This window comes from Curcuma longa, chromosome 2 (assembly GCF_044706935.1).
Source record: "Curcuma longa cultivar G26 ecotype Majalengka, Jawa Barat chromosome 2, ITB_CL_G26_1.1, whole genome shotgun sequence".
Classification (NCBI taxonomy): domain Eukaryota; kingdom Viridiplantae; phylum Streptophyta; class Magnoliopsida; order Zingiberales; family Zingiberaceae; genus Curcuma; species Curcuma longa.
The window spans coordinates 9868533-9885417 of NC_133862.1; the positions used below are offsets into that span (position 1 = coordinate 9868533).

The following is a 16885-nucleotide window of genomic DNA, read 5'->3' on the forward strand; positions in this document are numbered from 1 at the left end:
GTTGTTTTTTGGCAAAATGCTCTTCCTAATTTTCACTTAATCTCTCCCTATAAAATGCTGCCACTTAATGCTTTAATCAAGCCTTGTAAATCTCTCCAGTCTTCTTCTTCTTCTTCTTCTTCTTCTTCCTCTTCTCACACAGAGGTAATAAACTCTTACTGAGCAGATTAATGTTCAGTAATTAATTAGTTAACTGCCAAGATGAAGAAGTACTCTTCTTGTTCTTCTCCTCCTCCTCTTCTAGCCTTCCTCCTCCTCCTTGTCTGCGCCATGGCGATGATGACTACTTGTAGCTCGGCAAGGGAGAACAAGAGCCCTGTGGGATGAAGTGAAGGCTGCCCAGCTTAATGGATACTCGTCGAGCAGCGGCATCAATAACCATCACAGCATACCCAGAGATCAGTATAACAATCTCGTTGGAGGTGGCAATGGAAGTGCAGATCAAGGTGGCAGCCAAGGGAGTGGAGGTGGCGGCACTAATTAACCTATATTAAGCTAAGAGTATGCTAGTTCATGTTGGACGACTTTGATCGCCTAATTAAATGCATGGTTTGTGATCTAAATAAAGATGAACTCATTTCTAAGATATTAATTATATTATGTTTTATTTAAGTCGATCGAGTGAGTACTCAGGATTCAAATAAAAATAAGATAATATCTCAGGTGATAGTTGATAATTAATGGACAAAGATAATGTATACTTAATTACAAGATGCATGATAGGATTTAGATGAAACCCATTGTAAATCATGACCCACTGCCTCTCAATCCTATCTATCTATATATCTATCTATCTTTTCATTAATGGCGTTTGTGATCTTTTGCTGGAAACAACTCCGAAAGCTACAACATTTTAGGTGATTCACTTAATATTTAAACTTGCTCTTGTCAATCTGGTAAAAGCTTATTTGGCACCCCATTAGTGCCTGCAATCAGTGCCTCACTAAAGAACATTAATCAATTGCTTTGACGTTGACTTGGATGCATTTGTCAATATCGTTTCCACTTGAGGCTATAAATTATATATAAATGATCAGTTGCAGTTCAGAAACAGTAGTACTACTTGTGCCAAACTTAATTCCTTCACTGAAGAAACAGTAGTAATTAACTACTTCAGTGACTTCACATGAAGGTTTCAGCTTTCCTTGTGGTGATCATTTTGGTTGCTCATGAGTTTGCCAAGGCAGATCAACTTGTGCAGCCAAAAGACTGTGAGGAGGCTGCAGCCTTAGGGGAAAGAGGGCTGCCGGAGGACGACGGAGACAACGACGATGTCAATAACCACCACCATATACCGAGGGAGCGGTTCGACGACTGGAGCAAGCAGAACGGCCAGCCCAACAATGGAAGTAATGGCCAAGCTTAGGCAATAGTTAAGAGCTATGTCAAGTGTAGTGCTAATTAAGTTGTGTAACTATATATATATATGTGATATATAGTAATAAACATGGCCTTGTGCCCCGGATCTCCAGAACAAGCGAAAATTCGATCGATTCGATCGGAGAGAACATGACCTTAAGCAAGAGTGAAGGATCCATGGATCTTCCTTGTTTCATTCCTTGATAGACTATTTCTTGTTAGTTACTAATTAAGCATGCATGAGTATCTAGCTAATATATATCTCACTTTAACTTCACTTGTTGTGATACGTGTCCAAATAATAATATATATAATATTTTTTATAATTAATCTATTTTTTAATAAATAAAATGTCTCTTAGGTCAAGGTCTAATAATTAGATAGATATTTAAGAAATCAATAATATTTAATATCAAAGTTAATGAGTTAATATCAAAGTAAACGTGACGTACAATTGAAGCGACGGGGGTGAAACGAGAAATAAAGATAAATTGAGGGCGCGAAACGAAAATTGTTGCTTATTATATTAATTTTTTCCTTCCTTTCGTCCTCCTCGCTTTGGCCCTAATCCGACGAAAGAAACGAAAGGGGAAGGTTAACGGGCGTTCTTCCATAGGAGTCCTTAGGAGCGGTGCGAGGACGAGGGCTTTGACTCCATCTTCAAGCAAAATTATCTCGTATTTCCCTCCTTGTTCTTGTTCTTCTTTTCCCAGATCAAGGGTAGATTCCCATTACCTTTTTTCCCTTGCTGAAACAGGAAACTACCGATGCTAAAAACAACCTTAGATTTCGTTTCTGATATTGTGAGTCAGTCTATTTGTCATTTCTTTGGTTTCTTCTGACATAGTCTAGCAGTGATCGTTAGTCTAATATTTCAATTCCGTTTTAAAAATTCCAACTTTATTTCATCAAGGTGTTATTGGACTATTAGAATTCTGTCCACAATAAAGTCCTACATTACTACACGACTTGGACTTGGAAAAGCCTTGATCCCTTGATTCTAGTCAGGTTCCAGTGTCTCGCCATTGTCTTCAATGAATTCACTTTGTTTGGAATGATAGAACTTGGGAATGTGAATTTCAATTCCTCAGTAACTTGGGATTTCTGTATTCAGATTTATAATCCTCGTCTGCTTTGTTGATGTATTGCTTATTATGTCCACAGTTTTTAAATTTGATGACTGATTGTGTGCATAAAACCTCGAGATTAATGTAAAATAGCAAAAGAAACCTTTTACCCTTATTTCTTCATTTAACATAATTCAAGTTTAGTTTCTTGTGAGTTAATTTCTATCAAGGAATCAAAATTCTTTTCTTTCTTTTAAGTACTGGCTCCAAACAAGCTGTATAAGTCACAGTACCATGCATCTTATCTTTTGAGAGTTTGCAAATTTGAAAGAGTGCTTTATGTTATAATGTAAGTAGAGTTCACGAAAATGTTGGGTAATTGAGTTATTCCATGTGGTTTTTTGAAAATTGAATTTATTTTATAGTAATTTGTTTACTATATCAAGCATGTGAATGTAAGATATTTTGAAATTTTACAAGGATATAATTGTAATACAAGGTACTAAACATTGCATTGCAATCAAGGTTATGAATAATTTTGTATTTGGTAATGTACAACAATCCACATTACCACATAACATATACTTTCAAAGCACCAAATGATTCCAAACAGAAACAGCAGTCTTACCACTAAAAAGAGGACATTGTGATTGCAACCAACATCTCCATTCAACTCAGGGTTTACATCAGTCTTTAAGACTTATCTTTTGATTAATGTTTTGGTGATGAATTCTTGAAACATAGTTTGGAAGGGTTTGGTTCAAAAAAGATGTGAGTTGGCTTGCATAAATGTGTTGGATCAGGATTGATGATCATAATCTTTTGGTCATATGGAGCTTAAAGGTAAAGGAACATAATTATAACCTTACATCTTCATGCCTTAGTTGAGATCAAATTATACATTTTGGTCCCAACCAGATGTATATATTATTTTTGCTTATTATATATCTATGTCGTTATATAAGAAATTGGATGCTTTTCTCTTTTTTTTTCATGTAATTTTTTTTTAGTGTATTTCTGGTTCTCTTATTTACCTTGATAAACACAGTGATCATTTTTTTTCTTCTTACAGGCTTATTAGGGAAACCGTATCAGTTCAATTACCCATGGATCGACCAAATGGAGATGACCATGTAAGTGAAAAATTTTAGCTTGGTTGTATTTCAGTCATCCCTTTGTATCCTGAAGAGGAAATTCATGCTGCAGGAAGGGGTCAGTGTCGTGGGTTTTGAAGTTCCTACATCACCTGATTCAAGCTACAACAATCCGACACCAGGAATTGAGGATGAAGCTCGAGAGCCCCCAATCGTGCCCTCTCATCTGCAACATACTGTGCTGAACTACCTACCCAGACAAGATGATCCCAGTAATCTTTCTGTGCCTCGACATGTGATTCTTAACCACCTCTACATTGAAAATCAAGATGTCTCCAGATCTGTTGTTGCTCTTGGGATAACCCACCGTTTCTTATCTAAATATGTTACTGTTGTTCTTTATAAGCCAGTTCGGAGAAGGTGATCAGGAACATTGGATTCTATTTGCCTATGGCTATTCAGCCAATATTCATGAGAGCTTGTTGCTTTGATTGTTAGCATCTGATAAGTAAATCTCCTCTTTTCAGTTGCCCATCTGGGTTTGTTGAACTCATTTATTTAAGTCTGGATCAAATATTCTGAATGATTCTGCAAATTTTTTTTTTTCAATCTGAATGATGTCATTTCATCCTCCATGCAAATACTTTCTTTTTTTTTCCTTCTCGTTTATTTGAGATTACAGTTTTTTTTTTTCATGTGCATGTTAGGTTGGCCTTTGTCCACAGATCATTATAATGCCTAATTTTTGCATGTTTGGCCCTAGACAAAACCAAACCTTGTCCTATCGAACCAGACGGTATTCTACCCATGTGTTTGTGGAGATTGAGGATGGAATCCTAGTAAGAAAATTATTTAGCTTCAGCGTGCCGTGCTCTGTTTACAGTCCTTATTCTTCAGTTTGGCACTATTTTTCAGTTTGTGCCCCTAAATTAATTCTTTGCTTTTTTCCCTACACAATTCACCATAAGAGATTATTTCTTGTCTTTTTTCTCATTACAAATACTTGTTTGCACTATATAAATTAGTCAATTATGATAGTGAGTTGCATTTGGATTTTTATTTTTGCAGGATTCTAGGATCTGATCAATTTTTCTATGCCAAAAAGAATATATTAACTTAGTTCTGGTATACAACCCTAGCACCATCTGAAGAAAGTATGAGAGTTACATTGGTTCCTCATAGCCTACATAAAATTATGTCTAAAAAATTAAGTAGGAATTATAAATGAATGTTTGCTTTATCATTTCTCATTGGAAAATGTTGTAGGTATGATTAGCACAATGATGCCATTGAAGTCATTTTCATTCTGAATAGTTAGTACTTCTAATTGTTGTCCTTGATACAAATTCTAGGATAAGCACCAGTTTGGTTACTTTACTGGAATCACATATTTTTTTATTTCTGAGAAAGAAAACAGGTGGAGTCTAATTCTTCACATCAGAAAAGGACTAGCAGCTCAGTTTCTCTTCATGGTTTCAGCCAGTGGTGAGTCTGATTGCCATTATGAAGAGTAAGCATTTCAATTCCTAATCATGTCAAGGAGGGGCCAAAATCTAATTACCATCATCTCATCTGCCCCACACACCTGTGCCCATCAATCTCAGACACTGTTTACCCAAGAGCAGAGAACTGCCACTTCTGTCTGTAGCTAGCTATAAAGCTCAGTCCCTAGCCATCAAAGCTTAAATGAGATCTCAAATACAAAAAGAGCCAACCACAAGCAGGAGCTCATATTGAAGCGCCACCATCTCTTTTCTTTCAGCCTTCTGCACCAGTTTGAGCTCAGAAATAGAAGAGCTGCTGGCAATGGGAAAGGGCGAGAAGAAGCTGCAATCCACATCTTTCACTCGCCGGTGCCGGTTGCTAGTAAGTGAGCAGCGAGCAAGGTTCTATATCCTTCGGCGATGCATCATGATGTTGATTTGCTGGAGTGAGAGTGAAGATCATTGTTAGCAAAATGATGAAACCATCATCTTGGCCACCCTTACAAGGCGGCCCCACACTTTCTGGAAGGGGATAAATCACAGAGGTTTCTACATGGAAGAGATAGACTGATGTAATTTACTGCTTGATATATGTAGATAAGCTTTTAGCTCCAGGAAATTTAGGTCTGAAGCCATTCAGCTCTTGTATATCATGAAACAGAATCATCAAGGAATTTGTTTGTGATGATTATGTCATGCTTTAAACCTTCATCATTTTTTCCTTTTTTTTGGGGTGAAATCACCTTCAACCTTATGATCTTGATAAGGAGTGCCAAATGCGACTTCTGTTCATTATATTCTTCTCCATACACTTCCATTTTATAATATTCAAGAGATATGCAGTATTTTATATTTTGTATGGAGAACTCAGGTCTCCTGCAGGACTACTACTTGCTTTGTCATGGAACAGAAGCAATCAAGGTGATATCCTTTTGATGTCTTGGATATTTTTGTTCGTTTTTTTAGAGTATATGAAGAATTTCTTCAAGCTGATCTTGTTAATTAGGCAGCTATTCTTGTTTATGCACCATATTGTCTTTGTGATGCCTACAATTGTTTTTTTATTTAATTAGCTCAATTAAAAGGAGATTATAGAATAAATAATAATTTTAGTTGTTCAATGTTTGGAATACCTCAACTCCTTCATACTATTAATTATTCCAGGGAGGGACTATGCATGAAATCAAATGTTCTATCATTGTTGAGTTCTTTTGCATCAGTATCTATCTATTTTTTTCACATTCAAAAAACACTTATTTTTATTGTGATTGTGGAGTTCTTCAGCATCAGTATCTATCTACTTGTCCGTGTGAGTAGACTAGCTGAATCATAAGTTTCATTGATGCAACAACGAATTAAAATTGGACAAGACTTAAAGCCTTGATGGAGACTTTGGAGAATCTTTACTTTGCCCTTTTTTTTCTTTTAATTTTTATCTTTTTTTACCTTGGGAATTTGTGTGCCTGTACGTTTTTACTTTGCCCTCGTACTTTTTTTTATTCCTCCTGTAAGACGTGACTTAAATTAAAACGATTAAAGCTGCAAGAACAACAAATGTATTTTAAAAATGTATTTAAGTGGCTTAGAAAATAAAGAAAAAGATTAAAAAAATGATAATCTAAGTTAGTTTTATTGACTTAATCCCTGAGTTATCGGTTCGGTCCCATAGAAATTTTTCACCGACCACTAGGGTAAATGGGGAAGCGCACACAGCGGCCAACCCAGATGTCCAGCATCCTTTGATTGCGATTCTCATTTGGTTGAGGATCGAACCGCGAATGCCTGGATGACAACCTGAATGTCCTACCGCGGTGCCATGGCCCCATGGACAAAGATTAAAGAAATGGTGCGGGCTATTTAGGACTTTTATTAACTATACAAATCGATCGCAATTAACGATCTGATTTATGGATGATATTTTTTTCTTGGACATACAAAATCTATCATAATTAACGATGAACAAGCTGAAGACGCTAAGGCACCGCCGCAGCCAAATTTGATCGGCACGTGGATCAATCTAGCGCGTAATCTATTTCGATATGAAAGAAATCCATTAGATTTGGGGATAGCTAGATCTTTTGAAGGATGACGGAGGAATATTCCGGCGAGGTCAAGCCCCACGCCCTCTTCGTGGCCATCCCCTTCCAAGGCCACTTCACGCCCTCCGCCAATCTCGCCGTCCTGCTCGCCGCCCGGGGCTTCATCGTCACCTTCGTCACCACCGAAGCCTTCCACCACCAGCTCCTCGCCTCCAGCGGCGCCGGCGCCGAAGTCTTCGCCGGTGCTCGCTCCCGAGGCCTCGACATCCGCCACCAGCTCGTCAGCGACGGCCGCCTCCAGTCCCCCACCACAGACGAGCGGCCACTCCGCAACCTCTCCTACGCCCTTCTCCACCTCATGTCCCCCCACGTCGAGCAGCTCATGATCAAACTCTCCGCCGGGGGCGGCGCCGGCGATCCCCCCGTCGACGTACTGGTCGCCGACTCCTACTTCGTGTGGCCCTCCACCTTGGCCAAGCGCTTCGGGATCCCCTACGTCTCCTTCTGGACCGAACCGGCCCTCGTCTTCGCCCTCTTCTACCACCTTCCCCTGCTCCTGCCACCGCCGGAGAACCGCACCTCAACCATCACCCGCGTCCCCGGCGTGCCGGCGATCGAGCCGAGAGACCTCGTCTCCTTCTTCCACACCCCCGAGGCCTCGTCGCTGACGCTCCAAATGATCGGGAAGGCGTTCGAGGAGGCGAAGGCCGCCGACTTCGTGCTCTGCAACACCGTCGAGGAGCTCGAAGCCAGCACCGTTGCGGCGCTGCAAGAATACTACTCCGGCGCGCGTTTCTACTCCATCGGCCCCATCATGGACTTCCCCGGTGGAGCAGTCTCAACGAGCATCTTCCCGGAGTCTGACTGCTCGCGGTGGCTAGACGCGATGCCGCTGCGCTCAGTGCTCTACATCTCTTTCGGCAGCGCAGTCCAAGTGAGCAAAAGGTAAATTTGCTATGCTGCGGCCGCGCGACCCGTGCGCACTCCTCTGACGTCACCGCTGCTGCCGCTTCGCCGTCCGGCCACCGTAGGCTGCCGCGTCACACCCGATGAACGCCCGGTGAACATTCTGACGCCGAATTCCGGCCGGATAGTGGTCGGAATTTGACGAATTCAACCGCGATTTGGCCAGAATCAGTCGAGCGGCCGATTCCGGCCAAATCGCGGCCGGAATCCGGCCAAATTTCGACCGGAGACCAGCCGAGGATGGACCAGCGGCCGGTCCTTCCTCGGCCGCTGACGGTCCTTTCTCGGCCGGTCTCCGGCCGAAATTTGATCGAAAACCGGCCGCGATTTGGCCGGAATCGGCTGCAAGTGCCGAGCGACCGATTCTGGCCGAATTCGTCGGATTCTGACCACTATCGATAGGAATCCGGCGCCGAGCTGTGCGCCGGCGAGCTGTGCGTCCATCGGGCGTGATGCAATGGCCAGCAGTAGCCGGACAGCGAAGCTGCAGCGGCTGAAACAGGACTGGGTCGGATGAGAGCGCAGGATAGCAAAACTGGAGCAAAAGGTGTTGCCCTTTCTCGGCCGCCGGCAGCCGTCGATCCTTCCTCGGCCGCCGGCAGCCGTCGGTCCTTTCTCGACCGGTCTCCAGCCGAAATTTGATCGGATTTCCGCTGCGATTTGGCCGGATTCCGGCCGCGATTTGGCCGGAATCGGTTGCCAGTGCCGAGCGGCCGATTCCGGCCGAATTCGTCAGATTCCGACCACTATTCGATCGGAATCCGACGCCGGACTGTGCGCCGGCAAACTGCGCGTCCATCGGACGTGACGCGGCAGCGGCTGGAACAGGGCTTTATCGGGTGGGAGCGTACGAGGGAGACCGCCGAATAGCAAAACTGGAGCAAAAATGTTGCCCTTTGGAATTTAGTATATAATGAGATAATTAGCGGTTTCTGAGCAATCCTTATTTATATGCAATTTATTTTCTTTGCCAAAAGGGACTTGAATGAGATCGCCGGCGGCGTGTTAAGCAGCGGGGTCAGATTCCTGTGGGTGCTTCGGCCGGGATCAGAGCAGCTCCCGGAGGGATTCGAGGAGGCTAGCCGCGGGCGGGGGGGATTGGTGGTGCCGTGGTGCCGGCAGAGGGAGGTGCTGCTCCACCCGGCGGTGGGCGGGTTCTTGACGCACTGCGGTTGGAACTCGGTGTTGGAGAGCATGCGGTGCGGCGTGCCGATGCTCTGCTTCCCTCAGGCGGCGGACCAGCCGACGAACAGGAAGCTGGTGGTGGACGTGAGGGCGGGGATCGATATCGGCGGCGCCGGTGAGGTCGACAGCGCGGAGGTGGCGAAGGCGATCGATGGATTGATAGGCGGCGAGGTGGGAAGTGAGGTGAGGAGGGAGATGGAAAGGGTGAGGAAGGTTTTGGGCGAGTGCAGTGGCTCCAGACGGTTCATCTTCCAGGAACGTAACTCGGTTTGTCGAGGAACTGACCAGAGACTTATCGGAGAAGAAGATTCAGAGTTAATATCTCCCACAATTGAACTGTAGTATGTGTGTTTACTAAAAGACTTTCGGAAAAAGATTTAAATCTATATAAGAGCACCATTGCTCCATTCAATAATGTGAAGAACAGTCAATTATGCATGATCAAGATTACTAGAACAGGTTACGGAAAGCAGCAATGGGCAATGGGTTACTACTGCTTAACGACGGCCATAACAAGATCCACCGAGGAGTTCAAACGACTCAACTACAAGAAAATTCAGAAAACAACCACCAAGTAACTCAGGTTTGGTCATAGCACATAGCTAGTTCAGAAATGGCATTTACGACATCAAGCTTACCGAGGTTAGTCGGGCTAAGCTTCCTCGGCATAGGCTGGTTCGAGGATTTCGGACTCAGCATCCTGCACCTCCTTCTCGGTTTTCTTTCCTTTCTTGGATTTGTAGTAGACGCTCATGAATGTCCCTACCGCCCCGTACTTTTGGCGACACTGCTCGTAGTGGGAACCATCAAACATCCGCCAGAAGTTCTTCTCTGTGAGCTCGGAGACTGTGTACTGAGGCTGGAAACCATGGTTCTGAATCAGCCACTCTTCGAGATTGCGAACTGCTTCTGCTCCATTGAACACTTCACCCCTGAGAACTGGACCTGGAGCATAATACACACCGATGTCGGTAAACATTTGTGCGTAGCTAGTGTCTCCTTGTCGGTGGTGATGATCAAATCCTGGCTCCGGGTACACCATAGTTCTAACCGGAAGCTTGAACAATCGATGAGGGCAGATCCATATCGGATAGACCTGACAATAAAAGAAAGTGAAGAACAATTTCTAATATCCATGTTCAGCATGAAGAAATAATCGATAACTCGCAAAGGGTTTGGACTTATTAATGCTTGAATCCTTTAATACAAGCCTAGATTATGCAAAGATTTGTGCAAGAACAAATTCCAACTTAGACAGAGACAAACTAGCAAATTTATTTACGACGATTAGCAGGGAAAGAATAGATACCTCCATTTCCTGATGAACATACTCGAGAGCATCTCCAACTTTGTACAGAGGAACCAAGAGATCCTGAATCACATGATGCTCGTGGTAGTAATTTCTAATAGCTTCACCTTGGGTGGCCTTGAGCAAAGAAACCTTAGGAGGCATTATCCAGCCCAAAAGAAATCTGAACCACCATTGGTCAGCGAATGGCAAGATGAGCTTACCTTCCCAATACAAACATCTTGTGTGCCTGTGGTAATAGTCTCTAGTAGGAATATACTCAACAAACTCCCCCCTCTTAAGAGCAGTCTGCGCGTGCTGATAAAACCAAGTTTTAAACCACCAGCCTATGTTGTTAATCACATTGCCCTTCTTTTTAGCTTCATCTGTCGATGCATACCTCCCGACCATGAGCACAGACTCAGTTGGATTATAGATCATTCCCTCGACAAAGTCAGGAACCTTTGCTGGATCTCCATCTCTGGGTGCAAACGAATCAGCATAAGCCTGAGCAATTTCCTTTAGGTTTCCTCTGAAAGGAGTATAGGTAACCCTCATATATTCCTTAATAGGTATTAATTTGATCTCTGCAGAAACCAAGAGGCCCAAGGTTCCTTGAGACCAAGGAATCCCATAGAAAAGATCCGAGTACTCGTTGTCCTTGGTGCACCTCACAACTCGGCCATCAGCAAGCACAACTTCCATGGCAACAACTGTATCAGAAAAGAGACCGTATATGTGTGAGCTCCCCTCAATTCCATATCCATTGATAAGTCCTCCTACAGTGAGATCATCAAGCTCGGCAACCACTGCAAGTGCAAGGTTCATGGGAACTGTATATCTAGTAATCTGGCCCATGTTAACCAGAGGCTCCACCTTAGCAACCATTCTCTCTTTATCAATCTCGAGTATATTTCTAAAAGCAGAGAGATCAACCTCAAAATGCCGTGCACGTTTGTAGTCAACATTACGCATGCCAACAGCAATATATGGTTTCCTTGCTGTGCACACAAGACCATCTTTCTTGGGATCTCTCTGCTTGAGCCGATTCACAACTTTCTTTACATCCTCATCATGTTCTTTCTGGCGACGCTTCTCGGATTTCATAGCAGATTTCACATCACCAAGATACAGACTGAAGTACATTAAGAACGAAGTTGGCAGCACAACAAAAATGACAACTATCCATCTGAACTGAACAAGATAGTCCACCAAAACTTTCTTTCGCTTGGGCTTGGGTGGTACGAGAGGTTGCTGCAGATCAGGCATGATTTGCACCTGCATTTAACAAGGAGAAAACATATTAACAAGCTTTTCAGCTTCTTGTCTCATTGACAATAAAGAAATATATGAACCGCAGAGTTGATAAGATATAAAACAACATTCAGAATAACCACTTGTAAGAATGGAGAGCAACTCAAGCATCTGAGAAGTACGAAACCAACTAGATTAGCCATTAATGAACAGCATTTTTGATCTCACTTAACCACTTTTTCTGATAATCATATCCAAATTTTGAGGCAAACAAAAAACTAAAAACAGGCGCAAGCAGAATATTTGCAATAGTGCACTATGGAAGCCCCAAGATAGTGACATGGAAATACACCATTCGAATCATATAAGTTAATGAAGTAGAAAAAAGAGAAACAAAGGTGGAAGTTAAAGAGTTAACATGGATCATGTGTTTCAAATGCTAGAACCATGCAAAAACTTCTATATAAGTAAAAAAGATAGGAAATCAAACAGTGCTTCAAACTCTTATTGGTTGGTTATAAAAACACTGGCCTATAATCTGAAGACATTTGCACTGTGATAGAACATTATATATTAAGATTCTCCCCATCAAATATAATCTATGAACACGTAGAAAGTCAATGCATGTTAAATACAATATACTCATGACCTATTGGTTGAGACAACAACGGCACTTGCAGGTCATATGCTCGATACAACAGAGTGATGATTGCACAAATTGCATGTTTCTAGGGTAAGGAAACATGCGCTTACAATTTAGATTAGTTATATGTGCAATTTTTTTGACAGATCTGTTAAAAAAACTTCCTGACTAGCATCAAGCGAAATAGGAACTAATTCAGATACTTTCAAAACCATATTAAAAAAAAACACAAATAACGTTCGTATCATGAGATAAACAAGCAAACCTTACTAGTAGCTGATGATGATCAATAACTAACTTATCATTCAACATGCAAACCTAAAAGTCGACAAAAGTTAACGAAAACATTGAAAATAAAAGAAAACAACACGGATCTTGCTAGTATACTCTAGATCTATGCAGTGTTATGGTTAATCAGAAGTAAAATGAGTCGGCAACAAGCCAGTAAAAGAGAGCATATAAATGGCCACAACCACAGTGGATCAACAAGGTGCTCAACGATCCATAAATTTTTGGACCTACTTTGCTTGCGGTCTATCAGACTGACTGCCAGAAAGCTTGATTGTGCATGCGAAAAAATATCTCAAATCGAGGGGAAAACCCGAAAACGCTACTACATTTATCTTTACATCAACTGAAGGCAAAATAATAACAAACACAGCAGATTTGATCATGCATTTCAGGTATCTGCGTTGCTAAATAACACAGAGCAAATAAGAACACGCGCCGATGCCAAAAGCAACAGCAGAGCCCAAAAAAAAAAACCTAAGAAAACTTGATTCGCTTTAAAAAGTAAAATGTAAGAAAGAAGTAGCAGCGATCCATAAACACACAGAAAACTGAAGGAAAAAAAACTCATCCAAAATCAAACTCGTAGCGAGATAAAACTGAGAAAGCAAATCACAGAGCAAACCTTTCAAGATTTGTTCAAGAGGAAGGGAGAGGGGCAGACCTGGAAGCGGACGACGGGGGCCGGCGAGAAAGGGAGCGAGTACCGAGGGGTGAGGATGGAGTGCAACTGGATGATATATAGACGGGCGAAAAGATGCTTTCAGTTCAGTGGCAGGCTGTTCTGGCAGATATTTATAGAAATTCCATAAAGAGCGCACCCAATTTTATGAATTTCTTAAAGAGGGCGCACAAAATTTAGATTTTAACAGTTAATTTCCAAAATAATCTTTTCGCTTATCATAAATTAAAATAAAAAAATTAATTTTTCTAATTTAAATCGAATAAAAAATAAAAAATTAATTATTTCTTTCAAGATTTGTATACGAAAGATATTGATAACCTTACAGAGATTAAGTTTTTTAAAAAAAAAAATTTTACGTCATTAAATTTAAAATCATCCTCTTTAAAAAAGAATTATAATAAAATTTTAATTATTTTATGTAAGACTTTAATATAAAAGTCATTAATACACATTCTTTAATTACATAATATAGTTAGGAACTTCACCATTTTCCAACGGACAAAAAGCATTCCATTATTTGAAATTGTGATCGCTATTATTTAAAGTGATTATTTAAAGCATTCCATTATTTCACTGTTATGTTATAAATATAACTTAAACTACATGCTTAGCTCACTTCGAGCCATAATACACCTTGCAACTTAAACTCTCCTCATACTTTGAACGCAAATAGTGTCACTATAACTGTACCTCAAGGTTTACAAAGAGACTCGTTTGAGAAAATACTATATCGTGTGGAATTCAGAAGTCGAGATCTCGGTAGGGGCCCCTTCGAAGTCTCTCTTGTAGTTCTAACTGCTTGGGGAGAACTAGTTCGGTTCCTAAACCAGACATGGAGAAATATCTTTCCAGGACCATCTGGAACAGAAGAAATAATGAACATCTTCAGCAAGGTCAAGCATGTGATTGATTTCTTTTTGAAAGAAAGAGATAGAAGATGAGCTTACAAACCATGGCGGAGTAGGCATCGACCTTTCCTCGTCGGGTGGATTTCTTCAGCCCCCTGATAGAGAAGTGTAGATAATCAGCACTAGAGAAAATAGTAGAACAGTAATCCAAATATAAACTCTCAAGAACATAAGCATTTTAGTAAAAGGCCCCTTTCATAATTGGAAGTTTGGGATGTTCAATTTAAAGTGTCACAAGTTGATTTACAGATTAGATTGCAGCAACATTTAGGATCAAAAAGTATATTTAGTGACACGAAACTTGAAATTTTCGACTATGTATGATTTTCACAGCGTATGCTAATTAATTTATAAATTATTTTGCACTTTGAAAAATAGCTTGTGGTAAGACTTAGGGTGGAGAATTACATTGTGGATACCTAGAAATTATGTTAAACTTGGAGTGTTTCACATTGGATAAACTTGTGGTTTTCACAGCAAGCTCTTGCATAGCAAAAATCATCTTGCATTGTGTGAGATGATTTGTGAGTTTTGCAGCAATTTGCAATATTTTTTAAGGGGAAAATGCCCATGGTGTGTGTGCAAAAGATAAAATTAAAAATTAGGCATAGTCATAAAAATATCAATAATGCTAAGTTCATCAGTAGTTGTTAAGACTTGAATCACAAAAACCTTAGTAAATTTGACAGACTGACATGAATCCAAACAATTTTTGCATAAGCACAAACCAAATCAAAGCATGGCATTACTTCTAGTTTAATAAGCGATGTGCCAAGGAAAACAATATGGCATCTGTATATGAAAGAAAGAGAAAGAGATAGATAATCTCACATGTCTATCATGTAATCAAGAGCATCTACTGAAGTGCCATGTTCATCCTGCAAATAAACTCTCCAACCTCTGCATTCATTAAGATATCAACTTGACAACTTATTATGTCTATATTGCATAGTGAGGAACAATAATTTCATAAGAAGGTTATAGCATTCAATGTGTAATTTTCACTGCCTGAAAAGGCAACATTTTCATAAAATGCAAAAAAGTAAGGCACGCTACTGGAAAACAAGGCATGAAGCAAGGGCATCAATACAGTCAACACAAGGCAGTCAAGCAGAATGCAACTAATATTGTCGGTTTGTTCGCACATTGCACCAGAATGATATTCATGCAAACAAGTTCACCTCAAGATTGCGAAGATGCGCACTAGAAAACAAAGGTACTCTTTATTTTCTAGATGTAGTAAAAAATATCTGACTCATCAACACAAACTGATTCCTATATGCTTGTGAATGCAATTTATATGCCCATATTCATCAATATTGATTTGGAGCTATTAGAGTGTTTTTTAGCACCTTTAACCTAGCAATTCAGCGTATTTGGTATGAGAGTTGGTTGCTCACTTTTGATTCATTTCCTATGTAATGTAGCTTTGTTTTATCTTCCTTTCTAGAAAAAATGAAGTGGGCTCTCCAAAACAATCCAAACTCGATCAGAACGAACACGAGAATGGATTTAATGAACCGAATTATGGGTATACAAAAATTCTGAATGTGAAGGAACAAGGTAGAACATGGCTGACCTCTCTGCTGCTTTTGCTGCAAACCTTCCTGCAATGCTACGAACCTTGTTGGACTGAACTGTCTCCTTTCCATCGTAAGATTTGGGAATCCCAACGATGAACTCGTCGACCTCCTATAAAAGAACGACCATTAAAAATAAAAAAAATGATTTCCAATAGATCAAAAAAGCATCTTTTTGAAGAATCAATACCGCTTTTTCTGCAATTTCAAGAAGACGCAGCTCAAGCTTCTGGCCGCTCAACTCCAGCACCTAACCCGAGGAGGCTAATCGAACCCTAAGCATCGGGAATACGAACAGAAATCAGTGTTTGCTCGAGACTTACAGCTAGGGGTCGGGGAGTATAGCCTTTGCCGAGGGCTAGGCCGGTCCGAGAAGACCCTAGATCGACGCCGAGGCTGAACCCTCCACCGCGCCAAGTGGGATGGATCTTCCGGCGGCGAGCGTTGGGGAGGAACTCCACCGGCATATCAACCTTCTTGCTGTCGGAGGACGGAGCCGACGGCTTGCCAAAGCGAACTCTAAGCTTTCCGTTGACGTGGGGAGAGACTTTATACGACGATAAGCTTCGGAAGGGAGGCGGAACTGGAGGCCGCGCCGCCGCCGCCGGCATGATTTGGGATTGGGATGAAATCGTGCCGACGGATCACGATCGACTGTACCAAGACCGTGGTCATCGTAGTCTTCTTGTTGGGCCGGGTAGATGGGCCGATTGGTTGTTGGGTAGAAGAATTTTCCATTTTCACCCTTCAAAAGTTTACATATTTTATTCCTAAAATATCCTCTAAATTTTAAATAAATAAATAATATGATCCAACTTATTTCATCGTTCGCGCTCTGTCTCTCTCTCTCTCTCCTGTCTTCATCGGCTTCCGCCTCTGCCCCGCTAGGGTTACGGAGGCATGGCGGATTCCAGGGTTTTCACCGAGGTGGGCGCTGGGGCATCTCACTGATCGGCCTGGAGAACTTCATGTGCCACAGCAGTCTCGAGATCGATTTCGGTGACCGGTTCAACTACATCACCGGCTAGAACGGGAGTATGCGCCG

The 16885-nt window shown here is 41.5% G+C and overlaps 4 protein-coding genes across 5 annotated transcripts; 2 read left to right on the forward strand and 2 right to left on the reverse strand.

Annotated features, from left to right (window-relative positions):
* The first annotated feature begins 1928 nt into the window (after positions 1–1928).
* On the forward strand, positions 1929–4152 carry LOC141822483 (SNF1-related protein kinase regulatory subunit beta-3-like). The gene is made up of 3 exons (XM_074709934.1): positions 1929–2036; positions 3499–3559; positions 3633–4152. Exons 2-3 carry the CDS (start codon positions 3533–3535, stop codon positions 3942–3944), a joined length of 339 nt encoding a protein of 112 aa, XP_074566035.1. The 5' UTR covers positions 1929–2036; positions 3499–3532; the 3' UTR covers positions 3945–4152.
* A 2891-nt stretch (positions 4153–7043) lies between these two features.
* On the forward strand, positions 7044–9609 carry LOC141821372 (UDP-glycosyltransferase 86A2-like). Its single transcript, XM_074708796.1, has 2 exons — positions 7044–7988; positions 8987–9609. Exons 1-2 carry the CDS (start codon positions 7090–7092, stop codon positions 9534–9536), a joined length of 1449 nt encoding a protein of 482 aa, XP_074564897.1. The 5' UTR covers positions 7044–7089; the 3' UTR covers positions 9537–9609.
* Positions 9610–9642: 33 nt separating this feature from the next.
* On the reverse strand, positions 9643–11757 carry LOC141821371 (delta(24)-sterol reductase-like). The gene is made up of 2 exons (XM_074708794.1): positions 10504–11757; positions 9643–10290 (listed from the first exon to the last, which is right to left on the reverse strand). Exons 1-2 carry the CDS (start codon positions 11749–11751, stop codon positions 9847–9849), a joined length of 1692 nt encoding a protein of 563 aa, XP_074564895.1. The 5' UTR covers positions 11752–11757; the 3' UTR covers positions 9643–9846.
* Positions 11758–13928: 2171 nt separating this feature from the next.
* Positions 13929–16482, reverse strand: LOC141821071 (uncharacterized). 2 transcript variants are annotated; one of them, XM_074708438.1, is made up of 6 exons: positions 16164–16482; positions 16031–16090; positions 15840–15952; positions 15092–15160; positions 14304–14355; positions 13929–14210 (listed from the first exon to the last, which is right to left on the reverse strand). In XM_074708438.1, exons 1-6 carry the CDS (start codon positions 16449–16451, stop codon positions 14094–14096), a joined length of 699 nt encoding a protein of 232 aa, XP_074564539.1. In that variant the 5' UTR covers positions 16452–16482; the 3' UTR covers positions 13929–14093. The 2 variants fall into 2 exon arrangements, with proteins under 2 accessions (XP_074564539.1, XP_074564538.1); XM_074708437.1 differs by having other exon boundaries at positions 14300–14355.
* Between the last annotated feature and the right edge of the window lie 403 nt (positions 16483–16885).